This window comes from Channa argus, chromosome 23 (genome assembly GCF_033026475.1).
Source record: "Channa argus isolate prfri chromosome 23, Channa argus male v1.0, whole genome shotgun sequence".
Taxonomy (NCBI): Eukaryota; Metazoa; Chordata; class Actinopteri; order Anabantiformes; family Channidae; genus Channa; species Channa argus.
Window position 1 is genome coordinate 12838007 of NC_090219.1, and position 23351 is coordinate 12861357.

At 43.3% G+C, this 23351-nt stretch overlaps 1 protein-coding gene across 10 annotated transcripts; it reads left to right on the top strand.

The window, feature by feature from the left end:
• Positions 1 to 439: 439 nt before the first annotated feature.
• On the top strand, positions 440 to 21482 carry LOC137108366 (zinc finger C3H1 domain-containing protein-like). Of its 10 annotated transcripts, none has more exons than XM_067492827.1 (36): positions 440 to 1112; positions 2390 to 2797; positions 3192 to 3385; positions 3888 to 4326; positions 4427 to 4638; positions 4844 to 4967; positions 5092 to 5204; positions 6112 to 6303; positions 6771 to 6935; positions 7066 to 7203; positions 7430 to 7548; positions 7641 to 7784; positions 9762 to 9936; positions 10010 to 10138; positions 10887 to 11495; positions 12084 to 12199; positions 12910 to 13041; positions 13138 to 13259; positions 13340 to 13441; positions 13519 to 13644; positions 14251 to 14428; positions 14506 to 14692; positions 14764 to 14952; positions 15303 to 15540; positions 15632 to 15737; positions 16056 to 16254; positions 16429 to 16523; positions 16632 to 16739; positions 16916 to 17020; positions 17617 to 17773; positions 18125 to 18225; positions 18427 to 18528; positions 19247 to 19300; positions 19708 to 19747; positions 20120 to 20182; positions 20751 to 21482. In XM_067492827.1, the coding sequence occupies exons 1-36, from the start codon at positions 551 to 553 to the stop codon at positions 20868 to 20870; spliced, it is 6363 nt and encodes a 2120-aa protein (XP_067348928.1). In that variant the 5' UTR covers positions 440 to 550; the 3' UTR covers positions 20871 to 21482. The 10 variants fall into 10 exon arrangements, with proteins under 10 accessions (XP_067348928.1, XP_067348930.1, XP_067348929.1 ...); XM_067492829.1 differs by having other exon boundaries at positions 12090 to 12199; XM_067492828.1 differs by having other exon boundaries at positions 7644 to 7784.
• Positions 21483 to 23351: the final 1869 nt, after the last annotated feature.

The window sequence follows — 23351 nt, forward strand, 5'->3', positions numbered from 1 at the left end:
GGGATTGTGAATGTTTGTTTGTCTGTGTCTCTCTGTGTTGGCCCTGAAATAGACCAGACACCTGTCCAGGGTGGACCATGCCTCTCACCCAATGACAGTTGTAATAGGCTCCAGCCCCCCATGACCATGAACAGGATAAACGATTACAGATTATGAAAGGATTCAGTTTTAGCTACTTTTTTAATCTACTATTTCCATCTGGATGTAGTATTTTTAGAATACTTGTAGACCTACTCAATAAACCTGTTTGCTGGTGTTGACATAAAACTAACGAGTTCTGATTTTTGGAGATTGTAACTTGACGTCTATCACTTGTTTTCTTTTCCTCCTTTTTTTCCCCCCCATCTAAAGCATTTATTCCTATTACATAGGCGGCTGTTTTATCTCTCGCGAAGTCTCGTCATGTCGCGGTAACTGGTTACTTCGAGTCTCGTCATCTCGCGATGGTTGGTAGATGAGCGAAGAAGCTAGTAGAGTAGTCATCCTGGGCGGACGGAGTTTTATGAAAGTGTTGTTAAATCTGTAAAATGGCGTCGAGAGTTACAGCTCGATGAGTGTATGGTCCGCGGTCCAAAACAACATGGATCCAAACTCTGTTAACCGATCCCCCGCAGAGGAGGGTGAGCTGGAAGACGGAGAGATCTGCGATGATGAAGCCGAGGAGTTTGTGCCGTTCCGGCAGGGGGATGGTAACAGGCCCGGCGGCTGCGGAGCTCCTCCACGGACCCGAAAACCTCACATACACCCACACCCCATGCTGCCACACCTGGGACACAAGCCGCCAGGTTTCCGCGTCCGGATGTATAAACACGGACCACACGGCCCCTTTCCACCTAGCCACCGGCAGCAGTGCGGGCCGAGTGGGCCTGACCGGCCTCCCTCACCTGCACCGCCACCGGGGCTCGGTCTTCACGCCGAGCCGAGCCCACGGTCCAGCTTCTGGGAGCGGAGCCACGGGGCCCTGGGCAGATTCAGGCACCGAGGTATGCCGAACGGTGGACGCGGGGCCTGGAACCGAGGCAGCCGCGGACAGGGAGGCGGCAAAGCTCCCCTCGGTCGTTACGGGCCCGGAGAGACTCACGGCCCCGTGAAGGTGTCTCCCTTGAGAAAACGTATCCTTTGCCGGTCTTTATAATCACGGCCAGGAGACGCAGTTTTAATTAGACGTCACATTAGAAACCACAGGTGTCTCCACATTAACGCAGAATTAAAAATCAGCCCAGACACTTTCATGTTTGCAACCCAGAGAAAGAATCGTCCGAGATAGAAAAGTCTGTGACATGAGAGTGTATTCAGTGGTGGACACTAACATAGTACATTTACTCAGATTCTGTACTAAATCACAGTTTTGAGGTACTTGTACTTCACGTGCATATTAACATTTTATGGAAATACTTTATTATTTTGAAGATTCGGATTAATAAATTATAACATTAAAGGTTAGGATTAGATTTCCTGAAACCTGGAGGCAAATTCACAAACAGCACTTCAGTACTTGAAAAAGATCAATATAAATAGCAGTAAAGTGGGAATGAATAGGCAGATTATATAAAAATGAAATGGCTTGCTTGTGTAGTGCTTTCATCCAATGTACTTTAAAATTTTGCTTGTCATTCACCCTTACACACACCGATGGGTTGCTTCTATGCAAGGTGCTCACCTAACCCACCCAGAGCTACTTGGGGGTTCAGTGTTTGAGCTGAACTGAGCTATAGTTGGTTAAAAAAAATAAGAAATACAGAACAAATTCTGAGTACAGTTTAATCTGACTGTATCCACATATAATTAACCTTTTTTGTCTGCAATTTAATATATATATATATATATATAAACTGTGATTCTTTTAATCCCAAAGGCAATCAGCAGATGAACTGATCATGTATTTAAATCAGTATTATAGTTTTATAGTATAATGTAAACAGTTTCCAGATGATCTCAGTCTCCAGGAAACTGATGGGGAAATGAAACCTAGAATGGGATGACTGCTTAGTGACACGTCTGTGAAATAGATGATCTGAGACAGGCCAGGGGTGCACTAGAGTGCACTGTTTATGATTTCTTAATATTTATAGCTGGAATTAATGTGATCAGATTATATGAGCTTTTTTTCTTTGATTAAAGATGACAGTAACAAAGTAGCAGTCAGTGGATAAGTAGATAATCTTACTAATTTATTGGCTTTCAGATTGATGTAATGGATTAAATTTCCTCAGTATACAGTATTCTATCTCTTATTAAACTCAACCAATTATTGGTTTGTCATAAAAACTAATCGGCACGTCATGATCAGACTTTATTGACTTGGTCCCACAGCACAGGCACAATTTGTTGTAATTTTAACAATGATTTTGATTTTTAAAATGCTTCTGACCTTAATGCATGACTTCAGAAAAACCTCAGACCAGGACCCAGCCCAGGAAAGCGGCTCACAGTGTTTCCAAAACTGACAGCAGTGTTGATGAGTCCTTTGAGGACTTGTTGTCCAAGTATAAGCAAATTCAGCTGGAGCTGGAGTGTATTCGCAAAGAGGAGACCATGGCTCTGGAGCCCAAAGCTTCCCCCATCCCAGATGACCTCACAGATCATGGTAGCAGTATTACAGAGACCAGACCAGTACCTGAGCCAGCTCCAAGTGCAGCAGGACCAGAGGAGAGCACTGAGTTGGAAACGGCAGAGAAGAAAGTCTTCCAAGCCTTCAACATCAAACCTCTGCGTCAGAGGCTGCCAACACCTGCAGATCTGGATGAGTTGCAGAGGAGACGCATAGAGCAGGAGACGGGAGATGCTGGGAGAGATGGTGAGATAAAGCTTTGTCTACTTGCAGGTGAAGCATAAATCTGATGGTTCAGTTTCAATATTATATGTGTTCTCCTGGAGGAGGAATACCTTGTGTCTGCCGCAACAGAAACAAGAGTTTTACCGTCTTGATTTGTCTTCTCAGATGTCCTCTCAGATGACATGAGATTAATAGACCCACCAGAATTGCTAATTATAAGAATCAATATTAAACTTTTAAAATTCAGAATCTGCACAAAATTTGTGAATAAATACAGTAAGTAGATTCAAATACTCTGATCTGCGCTTCTCTCTCGATAAGTGAAGAAGTGGACGTGACATATTTCTCATCTCTCAGAGAAGCATCATCCTGTCTTGTAACCTGCTGATCTTTGACTTCCTGTGTGTTTCTCCAGGTGCAGAAGAAGAAGAAGGCAAAAGAGCAGACACAGGAGGAGAAACTGAACAGAAACCTGCAACTGGAGCAGAGGTGAAGATGTGTTCCTGCTGCAGTGAGGAAACTGACAAAGAAGACAGAAGTAAAAAGACATGTTCGTGTCTCAGGGAGTCATCAACCTCCAGCGAAGACTCTGCCGTCTCTCCAAACAAGGTGAAGATTTCACAGACATTTGATTGGTCTCTATGATGCACAGTGACCTGCTAACTGCTTATCATTGTAACAGTGTGTCTTAATCAGTACATAAGTGTTTGTTATATTTTTAGCAGTAAGGCCAACTATTTTGAGTTTGTTGATTTTTATTCATCTATTTTTTTCTCACCTCCATCACAATGAGGTGAATCTTCATTTGCTCATGTGAAACCAGAAGTTTAAAGATTTCAGCTTGGACAACAACCATTTTTTTAGTAAATGGAAAAAATAACAAGCAGTTGATAATGAGGATAATGGTTAGTTGCAGCAATAAGATGAAAATTTGAGCTGTAGGTGAATTTGCTGAAAAAGGTCTTAGAATATCTGTTCTCTATCTTCTTCAATAACCATGGATCAGAAGTTTAGTTTCAACTCTTAAAGTGAATCCATGGATCAAACAATGTTCTTTAATTCCTGTCGGAGAGAGCAGTGGTGTGTTAAAACTTTCTGTCTCTGCGATCAGCTGGTTGTGAAGGTGGAGGAGGAGGAGCTGTCAGAGCTGCAGCTCCGTCTGCTTGCTCTGCAGTCGGCCAGTAAGAAGTGGCAGCAGAAGGAGCAGCAAGTGATGAAGAAGGGCAAAGACCGGATCACCAAAGCCACACAAGAGAGGAGCGCTGGGGCCAGGGCTCCCACACCCAGCAGGCAGAGAGTCACTACCAGGTCGGCGTCCTCCGCCTCTGCAGCTCCCGCTACTGCTGCAGACAGGAACAGAACCAGGTCCAAACCTCTGGATAGGGACCGGGACAGGGGCAAAAATGGGCCCAGACCTCTAGACAGAGACAGGGACAGACTTCCAGAGAGAGACAGACCCAAACAGAGTCCAAAACCTGGTCCCAAGGCAGCCCAAGAGAGAGGCTGGACTCCAGGAAAACCTCATGTGGCCAAGAAGGTCATCAGTCCAGGTGAGCACAACCAGAATTTTAATTTCAGATTCCAGTCTCAGTTGCTTCCGTTTCACAAAAGCATGAGATGCTGTTCCTGACCATATGTGTCTATCCTCAGGCTCAGTCGCAAAGCAGGCATTCAGGAAGCAGCAGCTGAGGACTTGGAAGCTGCAACAGCAGCATCAGGAGGAGGAGAAACGACGGCAGGATGAGGAGGAACGGCGCAAACGAGAGGATGAGATACGCCGCATCAGGGACCTGTCCAACCAGGACGAGCAATACAACCGCTTTATGAAGCTGGTGGGAGGGAAGATGGGGTCACATGGTCAGGTAAGAAGCTGCTTAGCCACGTCTTTCTCTGTCTTAATTCAATCTGGCCATTCCACCATTTCATCGTGAAAATGTAAAAAAAAATGTGTCTAGTCCAGAAACTGGAGTAAATCGTCCCAAACAGCATTACCACCAAAAAACTTAGGGAATCAGCTGCTTGCTTTTTCTTAACAAACCAACAATAAAGTGCTTCTTTGTCCTTCAGCCCAGGGACCGTGAGCACAGGAAGTCTACAGGTAAACAGGGTTTGGATGCCTCAGGGAACCTCTACCAGTACGACAATTATGATGAGGTGGCCATGGACACGGACAGTGAAACCAGCTCTCCAGGTTAGGAGTCAGAACAGACAGAACAGTCACACATCACACGCTCACACACAAAACATTCTTTCTAACTTTTCTAACTTGCCATTATAGGTCATCCTTCCTCATTCATGATTTACTTCATTCACAGTATGTTTGTTTGCTGCAGTCCCGTCTCCAACTCCAAGCCCGTTTCCTTTGGACGATCCAGGATGTTTCCCTCAGGGTCCTCCGTATGTGACCGACTCTGCTCAGTTTGCAGTGGTACGCTTCTTTCCTCTTCTCTCTGTGTGCCCTGTTAATCATCAGTGGCTTTTAATAACTCTACTTACTTTACTTTCCGTTTATTTAACCAGGTAAAAACTCACTGAGATTGCAAATCTCATTTTCATGAGAGACCTGGCCAAGACAGAAGCCTTAAAACTTTATTTATGATGCAATATGCTTCATTATCCCCACAGGGATATACAGTAGATCTTGGGCTGATGCAGCACCTGGGCAATCAGACATCTCGAGACAAAAACATTTATAACATAATAATAGTCAGGGATGAGTTACCTTTTTTTGTTAAGCATTATGCATTTGTGACAGACCAGTTTCTGACAGTTTCTCACTATGCAGATAGAATCATGACTTGATTCACTTGGACAATTCAATGAGATCACTCAGGTTACCCAAGCAACCCTCACATTGCATGGCAGAATGCTACAGTGAAGTGGAGTGGCTCAATAATAGGAGAGATATAACACAATGCCTTGTTTCGAAATCAAAGCCAGACTAAAACTGAAGCTAAGTTGCTATCAATCTGGAAAAAAGTTTGTTTCCAATCCTCCTTGTGTGTGACAGATTCTCACTGCTCAGGTAATTGAACTCAGCAGTACCTTATTTGTCATTACCTTAAACTCAGGATGATAGTTGGGATGGATATTTTTCTTTCATCATTGTAAGTACATTTATCATTTACTTCGTGCATGGGTTTTAACACTATATAGCACGTCTCTGTACCTGTCAGAAGCAGACACTCCTCAGGGTTCATTTAGCATTTCACATTAGAAAAGTAAAAATATCCAAATACCAAAACTGAAAATTAAATACCCACCCATTTTGTATATTTGGGTCCAGCCCTAAAACACTTTTTTTTTTTTTTTTTTTAATTTATTTTTTATTTTAGGACCTTTGTCAACCCTTCCTCTCCACCATGCTGTCTGGTGTTCCTCCCCCACCTCCCCCTCTCCCTCCTCCCCCTGATGAGATGGAGCCTCCTCCCAAACCCCCATTCGCAGATGAGGAGGAGGAAGAGGAGATGCTGCTGAGGGAGACCTGCCTGATGTCTATGGCAAACAAGAGGGTGGCAGCCACTGAGGTCAGTTCTCCTCACACACCTGTCACAGTTTGTCACTAGGTAACTGAGTACAATTACTCAAATACTGTAGAGAACATGTGGGGCTTTGTGTTCTTGAATTTAAATAAACAAAAATTGACTGCGCCTATAAACTCAGCCTTTAGTTCTAGGTTAAACTGCCACTCTGAGCAGATGCACCAATAAAGTATTATATTATCTTTATTTATTTATATATATATATATATATATATATATATATATATATATATATATATATATATATATATATATATATATATATATATATATATATATATATATATATATATATATATATATATATATACACACACACACACACACACACACACACACACACACACACACACACACGGTTACTGTGTGTGGTGGTGCTGCTGTTTCGTTGTGCATGCCTGTGCACTTCCATGTGTCGGTGATGATCATAACTGTATACCCTCTGTCTGCAGGAGAAGAGCTGTAGCCGTCCTCCATCCCCTAGTTTTCCTCCTCCAGCTGCAGGTGTCCAGCAGCAGAACAGAGGGAACCTGACTACTGTTAGTCTGAACATGGTCTCTCAGTCCAGGACCAACAAGTACAGCAGAGGACATCATACTCCAAGAGCTCCACTGGTGGTAGGACTCCCCCCCCACCTTCACTTTACCACTGTGGCATCTGAATTTGTCCCATGGGGTCAATAATCAAGTCAAATGCTGAAGTTTCGTGTTTATTAAGAGGAACACCTGTATAATCTGTCTCCTACAGCTGCCCCGACACAAGTCTGTAGTGGTTTCTCTCAACGACTCGGACGACAGTGACTCGGATATGGACACCTACAGCTCCACACAGGCTGTGTTTGGAGGACTGGAGTTCATGATCAAAGAAGCCAGGAGGACAGTTGAGGTGGGGGACTCTTAGTGAACCTCTGACAGACAGCTCGGAAGTAGAGCGAGGAAAATATTCAAAGAATTGGGGAATTACATTCATAAAAAAGCAATTGAATTAGACTGAAAGCAAAGTGAAAGAGTATTTAGTCAAATGTGTCTTCCTCATCTATAACCAAGTTTATCTGTCCCATCATAAAACTGTAACAAAGAGGGATGTTGACTTCATTTATTTATGTCTCCAGGCTGCAAAGCCTAAAGCAGCATCAGGGTGTGAGAAAGAAAACAACCCAGTGAGAACTACAGAGGCTCTACCTGAAGCCAAGAGGGCTGAATACCGTCTGCTCAAAGAGGACATCGCCAGGTACCAAACTACCCGCTGCAGACATTCTGGGGCCTCTTAGTTTGGTTATTAGATGTCTGAGAGATTTACATTTGTTGTCTGGCTCCTGACAGCAGAGAGAAGCAGAGGATGCTGCTGGAACACAGTCCTCAGAGCTCCACCTCGCCTGCCAGCTCTGAGTGTGTGCTGGATTCAGCCATACAATCAGCTGCAGAGCTGAAGTTGTGTGAAGCAGAGCAGAGACTCAGTAAACACAGGTGAGAACAGTAGCACACACACGGGAGAGTAAACAGCTGCATACATTGAGTCATGTTCTGGCCTCACAAATGTTTAAACAACATCAGTATGATTCTGATCCAGCTTGAAACATTAGTCCATTGTTGTTTTACGTTGGTGTTTAAATTGACCTGAATAAGAGAGTGTGTCCACATCTGCTGCAGATGTCTTTCTTTACCACAACAATGAATCCTGTGATGTTGCTCAGTAAAAATCATTTTAACATTACAGCCATTGTGTACTCTAAATAACCTGACTTTACAAAGAGTGGTTTCCTTCAGTAATACCATAGGGGCAGTAATTCAATGCAGTAAATCATCATCATATATTATATAACGTTTGAAACTAAAAAGAGCTTTGTGTTAATTGAAAGCTGGTTCTTACTGTTCTGTTGATCATAACCAGTTTAACTGTTTGGCATGTGCACACTACAGCCCATTATAAGACTTAGCTGTCACTGTAACGAGGAACAACAGTATCAGGAACGATAAATAGTATCTATGGTAAATTTTTGTTTACTTTTTGTTCTTTCGGCTAATCCCGTGAGTTCAGGGTTGCCACAGCGGATCATTGTCCGCATGTGGATTTGACACAGTTTTTTTTTTTTTAAGCCGGACACCCTTCCTTACGCAACCCTCCCCAATTCCACCGGGCTTGGACTGGCACTGCACAGCTGGGGATGGGAAAGGGCTGTTGGGGGTTTATAGCCAGGACTGGGAATCAAACCACTGACCCTGTAGTCTGTGGGTGACTGCCTTACTAATGGAGCTAGAGCCGCCCTCAAAGTATCTGTGGTAAATAAGGATGTAAAAAGAAATTACAGAGTTGAGGTTAAAAATATATACAGTCACTAGTTAGTTTCTGAGGCAGTAACTAGTTTTGCCTAGCCTCCTCATAAAAACTGGCCTAATACAAAGTAACAATATTAGCCTTCAGTTAACCAATAATTTTTCAAACATCTCAGGTTTGCCCTGCTTTTCACTTTTCGATGTCGTCCACTAAACCGATCTGACACAGGCTCACAACTTCAAGCTACACCAGCTTCATAAATAAACTAAACTACCTGATCGAGAAACTAAAGCATGCCAACACTGATAACACGCCTCTGAATTAACTGATGTGACTGATGTTTTTTGAAAGGTGGCGATATACCTTTGACAGTAACATGTTGACCAGCTCAACAAACCACATGAATCAGACGTTTATAAGAGTAAGGAAAATCTGTGTCCTTCTCTATTTTAAGTGAATTCCTTCTGAAACGCCTCAGGAATCAGCTAAGGAATTCCCAGTTCACCATGTTCCTATCATGAAGCAGGAAAACACTTATGACTCTGGTTTTTAACCTGTTTTATTTATGCACCACCTAATTAGCTTACAGTTAAAATGGCTCACTCAACCTGAACTAGCTCCTACTTAAGATGCTGTAGGTTTAGAGTGTTGGGGGACTCCCGTAAGTGCAATGAGGTCCCCTCCTCTTTTTCGCTATACATTTATTTGTCACCACTGTATGCTGTTAATTTTGTGTTCTACCAACCTGTATAATGCTTTGTTGTTGGGTTTTGTTGTTGCTTTTTGTTGTTGCTTTTTGTTGTTCTTTTCTTTTCTCCCTTCACTTTCCACTTACCCTAACCGGTCAAGGCAGATGGCCGCCCACCCTCAGCCTGGTTCTGCTGGAGGTTTCTCCCATTAAAGGGAGTTTTTCCTCTCCACTGTTGCCTAGGGCTTGTTCAAGGGGGATTTGTTGGGTTGCTTCTACATACTTGTGTACTCTGGACGTTATTCTGTAAAGTGCCTTAAGATGACTTTGTTGTAAATTGGCGCTATATAAATAAAGTTAAATTGAATTGAATTACAATCGTCATCTCATGGCATTGTGTAGGAGTAAGATTTTAGGGAATTATAGAGAAAAACAACAAATCTAAACAGTGTGTGAATTGCTGTCTTATCCTCTCTCTCAGAGAGCTGCTGCAGAGAGATGAGGCAGTTCTCAGACACCTGCTCCAACAGGAGCTGAAGAAGAGGGAGTCTCTGAAGGCTGCCGAGGCTAAAGTGGCCAAACTGAGAGAGCAGCTGCAGGCATCAGAGAAAATCGTCAGTGCCAACAGGACGCTGCTCAAGAAACTTCAGGAACAGGTGGGAGGATGGAGCCAAGGGAGCTAGAGATTTGTGGTGTTGGTTTACAGCTGACCTGTCCTTCTGTGTGTAGGTGTATCGTGTTGAACATCGAGTGTCCATGAAGAAGAGTGTGGCTGTGAGGTTGGAGCAGGAGCTGGTTCAGGCTCAGCTGGTTGCTGGAAGAGGTTCCAAACGCAGGACAGACTCCAACCAGAGCCTGGTGAGAGAAACCACCTTTAACCACCTTTTGCCCACACTTAAACTATTGTATCTAAAAAAACAACTTTCTTTCTCTTCTTTCTTGAACTTAATCTCTGGCTAAATGTTTCTGTCCTGTTGTGGTTTGTTCATGCAGGAGAGGAAAAATTCACTTCTGTTGTTTTTTCCCGACTAATTTCACATAAATGTGAATAATCAAATGCTTTATGTAAAGCTGTAGTTTTTAAAGCTTTAGTGTTTGTGCATTTTTTAAAATGGTAGATGAAGATAGCTGAAGTCTTAGAAATTATTCGTTTCAGGCCCTTTGTGGTCTGGAAAGTTACTTTTTGTTAGGGGACCTACAACGACTCAGCTGTACAAAAGTTTTCTGTTTCGTTCTTTAATGCTTTAGCTTCTATTTAACCTACACAATATATGCTTTACTGCAGGAAATTATTTACTCCGACAGTCTTCAGTGTTTGTTTTAGTTTGTGTAGCTAATTATATGCTGGGAAGAAACTAAATACTATTACTTAGGAAACAAAAAAACTCTACACAGATGCAACTTTGTGATGTTTCTCAGCCTCATTCTGTCCTCCATCCTCCTACTACTAACAATGGAACTGTAGCAGGAACTGTGCACCAGATGTACCAGATTCATAAAATTAGAAGAAGTCTGTATTAACATGCTGAACGTGAAGTGAGCCTGTACGTAAAAATGTGTTTTTAATACTTTCCTAACTGACTTTTGTGTTTTACCCCTACATCAGCCTAGTAAGCTGCAGCGTGTAGACAGAGCTCCCCACAGCTCGGAGCGTCACTTTGCAGAGCTGATCGCTCAGAAACAGCGGCTGCAACAACTGGAATCGGAGTACGCCCTCAAGATCCAGAAGCTAAAGGAGGCCCAGGCCAAGAGAAACAAGGGGCTACTGTCAGAGTCGCCGCTACGAGCTTCCACCCCCCCAGACCCTCCAATCCAGATTCCGCCCTCATCCAGTCCCTTCCCTGTACCTCAGCCCTCGCTGCATGACCTCACCCAGGACAAACTCACCCTGGACAGCGAAGATACCACCGAGGCTGATGAACATGAATCCGAACCTGCTACTGCAGCTAAAGGTCCCCGCAGACGCTCCCTCCGTCAGTCCAGCTGCTCCTTCACCAAACCTAACTTGGAGCAGCTGAGTTCTACCCCCATTAAGGACAGCAGCACCAAGCCCAGCAAGAGTTCATCTAACTCAGAGGCTCCTGCTGAAATGTTTGGTGGGCTGGATGTAGATGCTCTGAAGGTGAGGGACCAGCAGCAGCCACAGCTTGGAGAGCTGCTTCAGAGGGAGCTGCACAACCTAGTAGACAATGTAGACTACCTCCCAACTGCACAGGTGAACACCACAAATTTGAAAGTACAGACAGAGTACTTTAATTAATGTTGGGTTTTTCTTTTTTTGTTCTATTTTTGGGGGGGGGGGGGGGGGGGGGGCTTTTTGTGCCTCTATTCAACGGGTGACAGTTTAGAGAAAACGGGTTAGAAAGGTTGAGGAATGACATGCAACAAAGGTCTGTCAGGTATTTGGTTTGCTTCTTAAACCACTCAACTACCAGACAACGCTGGGCTCCAGCTAGTGATTAGTTCGTTCAGATACCTATTTTCTTAAAAATATCTGTTATTGGTTTCTGAGGCCCAATTGACAACTTCAGGCATCTTCTTTGTCCAAATTATATAATTTACTGAGAAGCAAAAGCCTCACGAATACCCTAAACAGCTCATTTGTCTGATTATTAGTCACTTAGCAGACTGTTTGTTGCAGCTAATTTTCAATTCGTTTTGTTAGTACTTCTGATGGTCGTGTAATAATGGTTGTGTTATTAGTCCAGTTCCTCAGTCCCGTCTCACAACAACATCACAGTATGCTTTTACTTTCATATTTCTGGATTTATGTTTATATTTCATGCATGGTTTATTTCTCAAGGTGCAGGGTCTCTTAGTGGAGCTGGATGTGCCAACAAGTCGGTCTGGGAGCACCGAGCTGAGGCCAGTTCCTTTTGGACAGTATCACAGCCCTCTGCTTCTCTTCAGATCCTACAGGTAGGCTCCACCATGCTTCACAGCCTATAGTTCATTTCTGTATTCAATCTCCACCGTGTGGAAGTTTCTATCTTGTCTTCTTTAAATCAGACATCCTGTGAAAGATTTTCCTGATTTCGAGATATCTCAGTGAATTTACATTGACCTCAGGTTAGCTGGGTTACAGTCAGCTTCTCCAGAAAGCTTTCGTGTAAAAAGGAACCTGGTTTTTGCAATTGGCGTGGGGGACTAGGGAAATCTGTCTCTTCAGGTGTACAGAACAAAGGCTTTTTTTTTTTTTTTTGATCTGAGACCACACATCTGACTAAAACGTAACCAGCTACATGTTCAGAGTGTTTGTGCTGTGTACAGGAGCGCTGCTATACCTCTTTCTCTCACCTGTCACTCTACTACACACACAGAAAAAAGGGTATATTAGGTGCATATGCAGATTGTCACTAACCTGGTTAGTTAATTGCACGTAAACACACAGTCACTGGTGCAGCCAGCAGGTTTTGCAAGTGACAGAATCAATAAAGCTCAACAGTGAGAGGTAAGGTGTTTTCAGGTGACACTGGTGTAGCTGCAGTAGAAAAACTAGGGCTGTCCAAGAGTCACATTTGACATAAGTCTCAGTGATAATTTCCAGCACATGAAAAGTCAGAAAAAACAGAATAATATGGACTTATTTGTGGTGGTTTTGGTGAAATCGTGTGTATTCTCTCCCCCAGGTTCAGTCCATATTACAGGACTAAGGAGAAGCTGTCTCTGAGCTCTGTGACCTACAGCAACACCATCGACCCAAAGACGTGTTTCTGCCACTTTGATCTCACGGGAACCTGCAACGATGATGACTGCAGAGGGTGAGAGTGTAAAACTGTTCCTCTACCTTATGCTGAGCGGCTGTGTGTCATCTCTTTCGTGTCTAACATCTGATCCCCACTCCCTCTGTGCTGCAGGCAGCACATGAGAAGCTGCACTTTGACTGGAAACCAGCTTTTTCAGGACATTTTGTCCTACAATCTGTCTCTGATCGGTTGTTCCGAGAGCAGCTCGGATGAGGACATCAGTGTCGCCACAGGTGTGTTTTGATTAATCTCTGTTTACAGACTGTTCACTGAAATATCTGAGTCCATATCACCTGCGTTTTTTGATGTGTAGAGAAGTATATGAAGAAGCTCTTTGGCACCAACAAAGGCCGGATGGGAATTGATCAGAAGGCGGTCCTCCTTGTCAGCAAAGTTAATGAAAGCAAACGACACAGTTGGTGACCTTTTTATTTTACACTCTCATCCTTAGAGACAGCTTGACACATTGCTGACTGGGTTTCTTTTTTACAGTCCCTCCATTTACCACCTTTAAGGACCAGAGAAGGTGGAGGCCAAAGCCGTCAAAGCAGAGCTGCCTCAGCCCCGAGGACGATGGTGAGGATTTGTCTGCTGAAAACGTCACAGCTAGGAGAAATGGTAAGGAACCTCAGGCAATGGTGGGACAGAGAAACTCTGTAGAAAAAATCTTTTTGGGGATTCTTAGCATTAAATATGTGAACAAACAAGTCTAGGGGTGTAAAGATTAACTGATACGAATCAGAAAATTGAGTCAGATGCGGCTGCATCAGTTGAAAAACACTTAATATATTGTGTAGGTTAAATAGAAGCTAAATTAAAAATCATATTAGCTGAATCGATAAAAAAACAATCTGTATGGTTCTGAATCGTACTGTAATGTATCTGAATTATTTTTGTTTTGAATTGTGGCTCTTATATTGACATACATACCAAATCCTTAGAGAGAAGGAGATTCACACCCCTGTCTTTCTCCACAAGTTAGAGTTTTTATTAACAGGGTGGGAACTTTTATGTCATTGTTATTTCCTATAAATAATATGCTCAAAGAATTCTAAATGCTGTTGTTTTCCATTTTATATTCTCATCTTCTATCAGGAAAGATCTCAGTGATTTTCTGTTGCCATCTAATTGTCGGTGTTGCTGATGAAACTGGTATACTACCCAGCAGATGTCACTTAAAACTTAAACACCTGAACGTCTCTAATATTGTAACTCTCTGTGCAGATGACTGCTCTAAGACCAGCCTGTCTGTTCTGGATGCATGCGTCACATCAGAGGACAAACGTTATTTTTTGAGTGAGACAGACGACATCTCAAATCTTGAGGCAAGCGTCCTGGAGAGTCCTGGAGACACTCAGCTGTGGATAAAATTGGCTTTCAAATACCTCAGTCAGAACGAAACGTAAGTCACTACATAATCAGCTGGTTCTGAGTTCTGCTTCGTTTCCTTTTGTTTCACTGTCATCATCTCATCTGCAGGTCTGCAGCAGAGTGCCTGGAAGCCGCCTTGAACACACTGTCACGTGCTCTGGAGACTAACTGTGACAACCCAGAGGTATGGAGCCACTACCTGTCTCTGTTCTCCAGACGAGGCAGCAGGGAGGAGGTGCAGGAGATGTGTGAGATGGCTGTGGAGCACGCTCCCGACTACCACGTGTGGTGGAACGTAAGTCCTGCTGCCTGCCGCAATAGCACATTACGGTATTACTGTATGTTGATAACTGTTTCCCTCTTTAGTATTTGAACTTGGAGACCTCATTCGATGGAAAGGACTATGTGTGTGATCGTTTTGTGCAGTTCCTCATCCCTGAGGCTTCGTCAGAAGTCACAGACAAACTGTCCTTCCAGCTGATGGAGGCTCTGCTCTACAGAGTCCACCTCAACCTGTTTACAGGCAGGATGGAGAGTGCACTGGCCATTTTACAGGTCAAACATCTCACCAATAAAATGTTTCTGAAGTTCAGGTTTTGTGCATCTGTTTAGGATTCTGTTGTGAGCCAGAGGACCTGAAACACATTTTCTGTTTACATTTCTCATTAATTTGTCTCTCAGCCAGTTGAACACCAGTTAATGTAGATATGTGTATTTTAAAACGTGTTTGCAGGTTAAAGCAGATGTTTTCCTGCTGACGTGTGATCTCCTGTGATCAAAAGCATATCCGTTAACTTTGTTTATTGAGGGCAGCTCACATTAACTTCTACAGTATCTGCACAGAGTCATCTAAAATTCTGGCTGAACCTCTAAAATCATAATAAATGTCTCTGTTCTGTCTGCAGAATGCCTTGAAATCTCCCCATGACAGGAGCATCGTGGACCACCTAACAGCTGGTGACCGGGCATTGGTCTGGCTCTCCTACATCCACCTGACAGAGTTTGACCGGCTGCCATCAAGTCTGTATGACCCGGCAGAGTCCGGTCCATCCAGACTGGTGAGCAGAGAGTCCTTCCTGCTGCCGTGGAGGACGCCAAAGGACATCCGCACGCCACTCGACATACTTATTTCCCTCTTCCAGGGTATGCTCACCAACACCAGAGCTGGTCAGCTGTAAGCACTTTAGTTTGATTCTCCAGGTTTTCATGTTCTGTGACTTTGTTTTCATCCAAGACGCCATCCAGCACTGCAGCGACGAGTCTCTGACTCAGAGTGAAAGGGTGGTGGCCTGTTTGTCTCTTCACACCAACCTCATCTTCCTCAACAGGTTGCTGCAGAGGTGAGCTGACGGTGATGGTTTTGCTTTGTTGAGGATTGAAATCTGATCATGTGATACAGAAATTGGCATCAAAGTTCTCATGTTTTAGATCGGTAGATGTGCACACCCTACTGCATTCACAAGTGGTTTACTTTTTGATTGTGTACAAAATGCAGTGATTAATGTGGGAACATGTCAAGCAAACTAAAACCAAATAAAAAGCAACTAACAATCTACAAAGTAAAGGCTAATAAAGTTTAATGTTGGGACATGAGAATATTTGCAGATTTTCTGCATTGCAACATGGAGTTTCATGATCTTGTTGCCCTGTTCCTGTAGGTACGATGAGGGCATCACTCTGTGTGAGTCTCTGCTGGAGCTCTGTCCTGGGTTGTGCACGCTGCGAGAAGCTCTGGCTGACCTTCACGTCATGAAAGGGCACGGTGATCAAGCGGTAAACATGTGGCTTCACGCTTTGGCTGAGTGTCCCAACAATGCAGAGGTCTTCTATCATTCCTGCAAGTTCCTCATGGCTCAGGTGAGCTGACCTGCACTGTTAATGTGAGGAATAAAATGGAAACAGAATTTTTTTTCCCTTTATGTTGGACTTTGCATGTGTGTCTTCTTTGTAGAACTAACATCCATCTGAACTTTTTACAGTTGCTGCAACTCTGTTGGTTTAAACAATATTTAAAACATATTTATTCCACAGGAGAAGTTGAGCGCCATTGTTCCTCTGTTCCGAGGATTTATCCTCTCGCTCTGTGAGGAGGAGCAGAGTCAGCAGAAACCTGTGGACATCCTGCGGTACGTCATGTATAGAGCCCAAAGACAGATGGAAGCAGCAGAGGCTGAAAGTGTAAAATTAGGTGGAAAGGTCGAAAGTTTAATGTTTGTCATTTTCTCCTCCATTAGACACATTCTTGGTTTCCCAACAGAGGGATTCCTAACAGGTCCCACCATCAAGAAGGAGCTGGAAGAACAGCTCAGTCAGCAGATGCCATACTTCCACCTGATTCACTGGTGTGTTTTCCCTTCCCCTGTTATTCTTTTTTCTTTTAATAAAGTCAGTGGGACTATAAGCTCAGTGACTGATGGTTCCTATCTGACCCAGGCAGTAGGTGAGAAAACTGAATCTGGTGTCCTTGCGGGAAACCTGTGCTTAATAATCATGAAGCTGTGTTGGGTTGGTATTGTAGTCGCTGGCAGTGGCTGCACGGCTCTGTGGATCAGACGGTGGAGGCCTTTGAGAGAGCGCTGGGATCATCACTGCAGCTGGAGGAACTTCACAGACTGTGGATGGAGTGAGTGTCGCCTACAGGAGTGACCATTTACTATGCTTTCCCTGTGGCTGGGCCACCTGGACCAGTATACTCTCACTATACAGCTAAATGTAATACCAGTAACGAGGGACAATCACAGTCACCATGTTTGTTACTTCTGCACGACACTGAGTAGTCAAACTGTAATCTGAACATTTCTGTTTATGAGGCTCAGTAGTGTCAGTAATGAATATGTGTCTGTCCTGCCTCTTTAAACCTGGAGACAACCTTAAACATCTGTGTTTTCCACCTTTTTTACACTCCAAAAGGTAAAGGTGCACTCATTCTGGTTGCTTCTCTCTGAGCTCTTACATCAGGTGATAAGTTAAAACACAGCAGTGAGCTCAGCTGCTTGTATTGCAGTCTGGTTGGATTTGTCCAGATTAGAAATCTGAACCACTCCAAAATCAGTGCTGGTTTCTGATGTCTCCAGCACGGTTTCCTCATCCTGTGCAGGTGTATAACTAGTTACCGTGTTGATTGTGCAGTACTGTACTGATGCAGAACATTCAACAGTATGGTTTAATCTCACTGACTGAGAGAATTTAGTTTCAGTAACCTCTTTTGTCCCTTCTTAGTTACCTAGAGTTCAGCAGCAGTCCTCAGACTCGTGGACCTGGTCAGTCCAAACTGTTCTCAGACCTAATCCATCGTTGCCTGAGCACTGTCCCATCTCGACTGGAGCTTCCCTTTAACCCTGCAGAATTCTGGAGCTGTTACCACTTTCACAACAAGGCAAGACCTGTGTGGATTTACCAGCTGAAAAAAAGAATGAAATGACTGAATCAGAATACGATGTTTTTTGTTGCCACATTTAAGACCAATGATAATCGGGATCAAAGTATACATTAATTTGAAGTATTGTTTTCCTTTTCAAGTAAAGCATTTGTCTTTCTGCACTAAGATCTAATGACTGTAATCAGAGTAATGATGTCCTCCAGACAGTGCTTACCTCAAAGTGCTTAACATGAAATGCTACGGGGAAAAACTACAAGCATATGAGAGGAAGAACTTATCAAAAAAAGAAAAATGACATGATTTTCCCACAGGAAACAGTTTAATGTGCTGATGCTTCCACTTCTTCAGGTGGTGTCTTTTTACCTGAGCTGTCTGCCACAGTCTCAGCATGCACTGGTGCTGGAGAGATTGCGATACGCTATGCCCAACAACACTGAGCTGGGCCTGAGGTACACACACACACACACACACACACACACACACACACACACACACACACACACACACACACACACACACACACACAGGGACAGATGCAGCTGCATGTTGTGAGAGCAGGACAACCCTGGTCTGAGTAAGCTGGTCAACAGAAACTAGTAGAGAAACACATCCTGTTATTGAGTCATCAATGTTGATGTGTTGCTCCACAGGTTGCTGCATCAGGAGTGGCAGGATGGAAACACTGAACACCTCAAGTTCCAGGCCAGAATGTTGAGCAGCAACAGTCCAAAGTGTTTGGCCTTCTGGAACATGTAAGTGCAACAATTAAATCACCTGTCTGCTGAACATGTTCTCGCAAACAAGCTTGGTGCTAGATCTGGTTCAGAGCTGCATTAACTTGCGAACTGTAGAACATTACATCACTCTATACATGACTACTTCCATAGCAATGCTAATACCACAATGCTATTACTACAATGTCTCTTCACAGTGTGAGCTCCCGTCTTTGTGAGCTCACATTGTCGTCCAAACACACAAACGGGTCATTTGTGTGGCCTGTCCTCATTGCGGTGTGCAGCACTTGTGTTTGATACAAATGCTAACAGCGGTGACTTGAAGATACTTACATTAGCCTCAATTAACCTTAGCCTTTAGCTAACCAGCATTGACTGTGCTGATCAATCTAATAAATGATAAATTGTTAATAACATTGTTTAACTTGACCAAAAGCAAAGAGTTGGTGCTAATGTGGAACCAGTTTTCCTGGCCCTGAGCCACTTCTTTTGCTGTCAAAATGCAAGGAACTGGTTCTAAAGTAGGCACTGGCTTCAAACCACCCTCGGAACTGTCTGTGGTAACAGGCTAAAAGGGAAACTGATGAGAAATGAATCCAACTAGGACTTTGCTGAGATTTTGTTTTTGTTTTTGTTGTTTTTTCTCCTATCAGCAAATCCACAAAAAGACCAAACCATCACTGACCCTGTCCTAGTGTCACAGGCTTTGTCACAACATCTGTGCTTCTTGTCTTAGGTGTAAAGTCACATCTGCTTTCAGCTGCTGTCCTCGGCTGTGTCTGTGTTTACTGTGAGTTTGTCTGCAGCAAAGACGTGATCACAGCAGCTTGTTTGTCACGTCTCGCCTGATATAGTAGAAAGAAAACAAAACAAATTAGTCATTATTCTCCAAAAGTAGTTTGTTTTTTAGAGATTAATCAGTATTTTATACTCATACATACTTCCACTTGATATATGTATTTTAATGAAAATACATGTATGTTGGGGTGTTTTTACACATTTACATTGAACGGTTCAGACCTCAGGACCACAGAAGCTGAATACAGTATTGGTTTGGATTTGCATATGAGATTTGTTGGCAATAAGCGCTATGAATTCACACTGTACAGATCATAAATATGAGAGACATTAGATTGTGCTATTGTATGTTAGAGTGAACAGATGCACAGCTGACAGTGTTTGTGCTGTTTCTCACAGAGCAATAACTGTGGAGAAGGATCTAAAGCGGCGATCTGAGGTGAGTTAGTGAAGGAGGGAATGTGAGACTTAACACACAGACTGAAGTATTTTCTTGGAAAAATAATCTGAAAATTAAAGTTTGGCATATGAACTGCTCTGTCAGTTTCTTTTGATCCCTTCATGTCACTGAATCTTGTTTCTTCCCCCACAGGCATTTTATCACCGTCTACCGTAATGTGTACGTGTGGCGGTTTAGATTCTTGATTGTGTTTGTTTGCTGCTTGTTTGTCTTATATGAGGACATCATGCTTAAAACTCTGACTGCATTCCACATTTTCTGTTTTTTGCTGAACTGACACTACACTTCTGCATCTGGTGTGTGTTTTTCCTCCCGCTCCCTCCTTTTATTTCATTTTTTTTGTTTTTATAGGTGCGACATCTCTATCAGCAGGCCCTCCAGAATCTTCCTCTGTGTGCTGCCCTGTGGAAAGATGTAATTCACCCCCTACATTTTCTCTCTAACACTGTTGACATGCAAACACATAACACATACAGACATTCTCTGACCCGTTTACACTGTCACGTGTCTCAGCCACTATTTCATCACATATTTTATTTTGAAAGTTCGTACTGTTGAGGCAGGGTCACAGATGTTAAAAAATATCCAGCATCAACACTTCAGTCAGTATAAAGGTTTAAAAAAAAAAGCAGGAAGTGAGAACTGATGAACATGTGACACATTAAAAACCAATTTGAGGAAGAATCATCTACTGATTAAAACCAGATCAGCTTCAAGATGCTTGTTAATGTAGACACGGTCAGGAAACTCATCACTGATGGCCAGTCGATGTCGAAGTCAAATGCATCAATGTCGAGTCGAGTTGCCGCCTGATGCGAACACACATGAACGTGTGGAATTAGATAAGTGTCCTTGACACGGACTGATAACTGAGATGCGTCACGTGACCGTGGAAACAGGCTCTGTGTTGTTTGCTTCTGTGCATACCTTGATACACACATGTTCACCTACTGTCCTCCTCCCTCCTCCCAACCCCCCATAGTGGCTCCTGTTTGAAGCGGCAGCGTGCAGCGACTCCGAGCGGTTGCGGCGGCTGGTGGACAGGTGTCAGCAGGTGGGAGTGAATTTAGTGGTGAGCCGAGCGCAGGGGGACGGTCACTGACTCATCGTGGGCTGAAGACTCCAGTCATTCTTATATCACAGTAATAAATACAAATCAGCTGATTGGCTGTAGATGAGTGAGTGACGAGGTAAGGCAGCCCCCCACCTCCTGCAGGACCCCCCCCCCCCCGAATGACCTGCTTATGTCTCGTCACATCATGTACGTAAGTATCGACCTGCTGAGTCCTCGTTTGTTTCTTCTTTTTCCTCCCTTTTATTTTAATTTACCTGAGGGGGGGTGGGGTTTGGTTTGGGGTTGGGGAGGGGCAGACCACAACATCTCACTGTAGTGTTCAACCCCGCCCCCGTGTATGTATTAAAGGATGTTTTCCCTGTAGCGAAGCTGCAACAGACTCTTATTTAGTAAATTGGATCAAACTGGATCCTGAAGCTCGTTAGTATTTTCATTCAGAGAGACACTGCCTCAGAGACTGGTCCACGCTGTGAGCACCAGCCCCCCAGTGACCAGTCAGGACTCACAAACATGCTCATGTGCAATTTGTTTTTCTTTTTGTCACAATTCTGCCATAAAATGATTAAAGAGTATTAGTAAGGAAAGTGTTGTTTTTTTCTACCTGTTGGCTTGAAATGTGATTAAATTATTTTCTGATGAGACGAGTGTCTGCTGAGTTTTTATTGTCTCTTTGTCCTTTTACACATTTTGGTTTCTCCACTAAGCTGCATCTAACTGCTGGCCTAATACTTATGATTACACAGATACTGCTAATTAGTTAGCCACTTATTACCAGCATCTTAGTATGTCATCTGTCGACTTGGTCTGTTCAGACCAACTTGCAGACTGAAATCTAACCAATCAGCTTGACTTTTTGGTAAACTCTAGAGTCAGGAAGTCCAGCTGACCTCTTATCATCAACCCAATTCAATAAAGACTAAAACAGATATTTTATTATTACAACATACCCACTGATGCATAATATTAATCCTATAATTACAGCTCATTAAATGTACATAACAAAATTTAATAAAATTGTTTTTAAAGAAAGCTCTACAGTGGGTCTTTTTCAGTAATGGTTTTACAAATCCATGAAGAACTGCATGATTGTTCAGTCACCAGGTTTGTACGGACAGTAAACAAGGTGTCTGAAGGTCTGGGCCTGCATGTGTTCTCCTGCTGCTGTGTGTGTATTTGTGTGTGTGCAGATTGCATAACGTGAATCCAGAGACCAGACCTTAGTGGAGCGATGACAACTGGTAGCTCCCTTCACATTTCATTAGTTTTTACTTCACTGCTTTGAGTTCAGGTCCAAGACCATGAAAGAGACTGGTTTAATCAGCTGTGGTCTGATGGTGACTCCTAGACTTAAGAGATTCCTGCTCAGGTTTTTGTCCGATTCTCTGAGCCTGAGCCAGATCCCGGACCACATGCTGAAACAACAGTGAAGGAAGTGGGGGTGGAAATAGTAGAGGACAAGGAAGATGATATTTCAATATTAGTGTGAAAAAATTCTTATTTGTTAAATGTGTATTTTAATATTCTTAAACTGTAATATAAAATTTAGTCACTGAAGTTATAAAATTGACCATGTTCACTGCTTGAAAAATTGTGAGTTTTACATTTCTTAGTTTCCTTAAAAAACCTTTAAAAAAAAAAAAAAAAAGAATTATCTGAAGATGGGCAGCTTCATGTCCCAACAGTGAAACGTTTAGTTCTGGAAAAAGCTGCTGAAGCAAACTTATTTCAGTCAGAAACACTGAACAACTCAGTGATCACCAGAAGGGACAAGATTGGAACATAAACATAAGTTCCTTTGCAGCTCATTTCCAGTGAAAAAGAAAGAGTGACCAGGTGACCAGGTGAAGCTGCTCAGGCTGGAGGGAGCACATCCCAGACCAGTGTCCCCACACCTGATCAGAGAGGGACACACACTCCATCTGTCATCATTGAGCACAGTTACATGTACACATGTTACAGTGAAAGACAGAGCAAGGACTGAGTGTCTCAGGGAGACACCTGGTCATGAAGGTATGTTGCATTGCATTATGTTATTTTATGTGAGGTTAGACAGTGTGACAGGTTTAATGTGTGAAGTCAGAAAAGGTCAAAATCAGGCGCCCTGTATTTGAACACAGGATGTCCGTTAGTGACCAGTATGTGCAGCAGTTTGACCGCAACGCTTTAAAATACACTCAGACCTCAAACTGGAAGCTGACCTGCAGAGAGCAGCACTGCTGCAAAGATTGTCTTCAGCTGTGTGATGATTCATGGAGTTGTGGCTTCAGCCCCAACCCACAGAGTCATAAATGCCTTCCTCCTCATCTTTTGATGAGAGTCGAGTTTCTGTTCAGGAAACTTCCTCTTCCTCTACAAGTAGACACTTCCTCAGCCAATCATTGTGTTCAAGGCGAGGACCTTGAACACAGGCCTAGACTGTGACCTCTGACCACTCTGTGGAAAGATAGATGTCTGTACAAAGAGGTGGGAAGCTCAGCTAACACGCTAACTCCAAGCCCATCCAGGAGA

Bases quoted from the DNA above. Each gene is read 5' to 3' on its own strand.
- LOC137108366 (XM_067492827.1), top strand. From the start codon at position 551: ATGAGTGTATGGTCCGCGGTCCAAAACAACATGGATCCAAACTCTGTT. The intron at 1,113-2,389 runs GTATCCTTTGCC...GCATGACTTCAG, and splicing joins GGTGTCTCCCTTGAGAAAAC to AAAAACCTCAGACCAGGACC. The intron at 13,645-14,250 runs GTAAGGAACCTC...CTCTCTGTGCAG, and splicing joins CGTCACAGCTAGGAGAAATG to ATGACTGCTCTAAGACCAGC.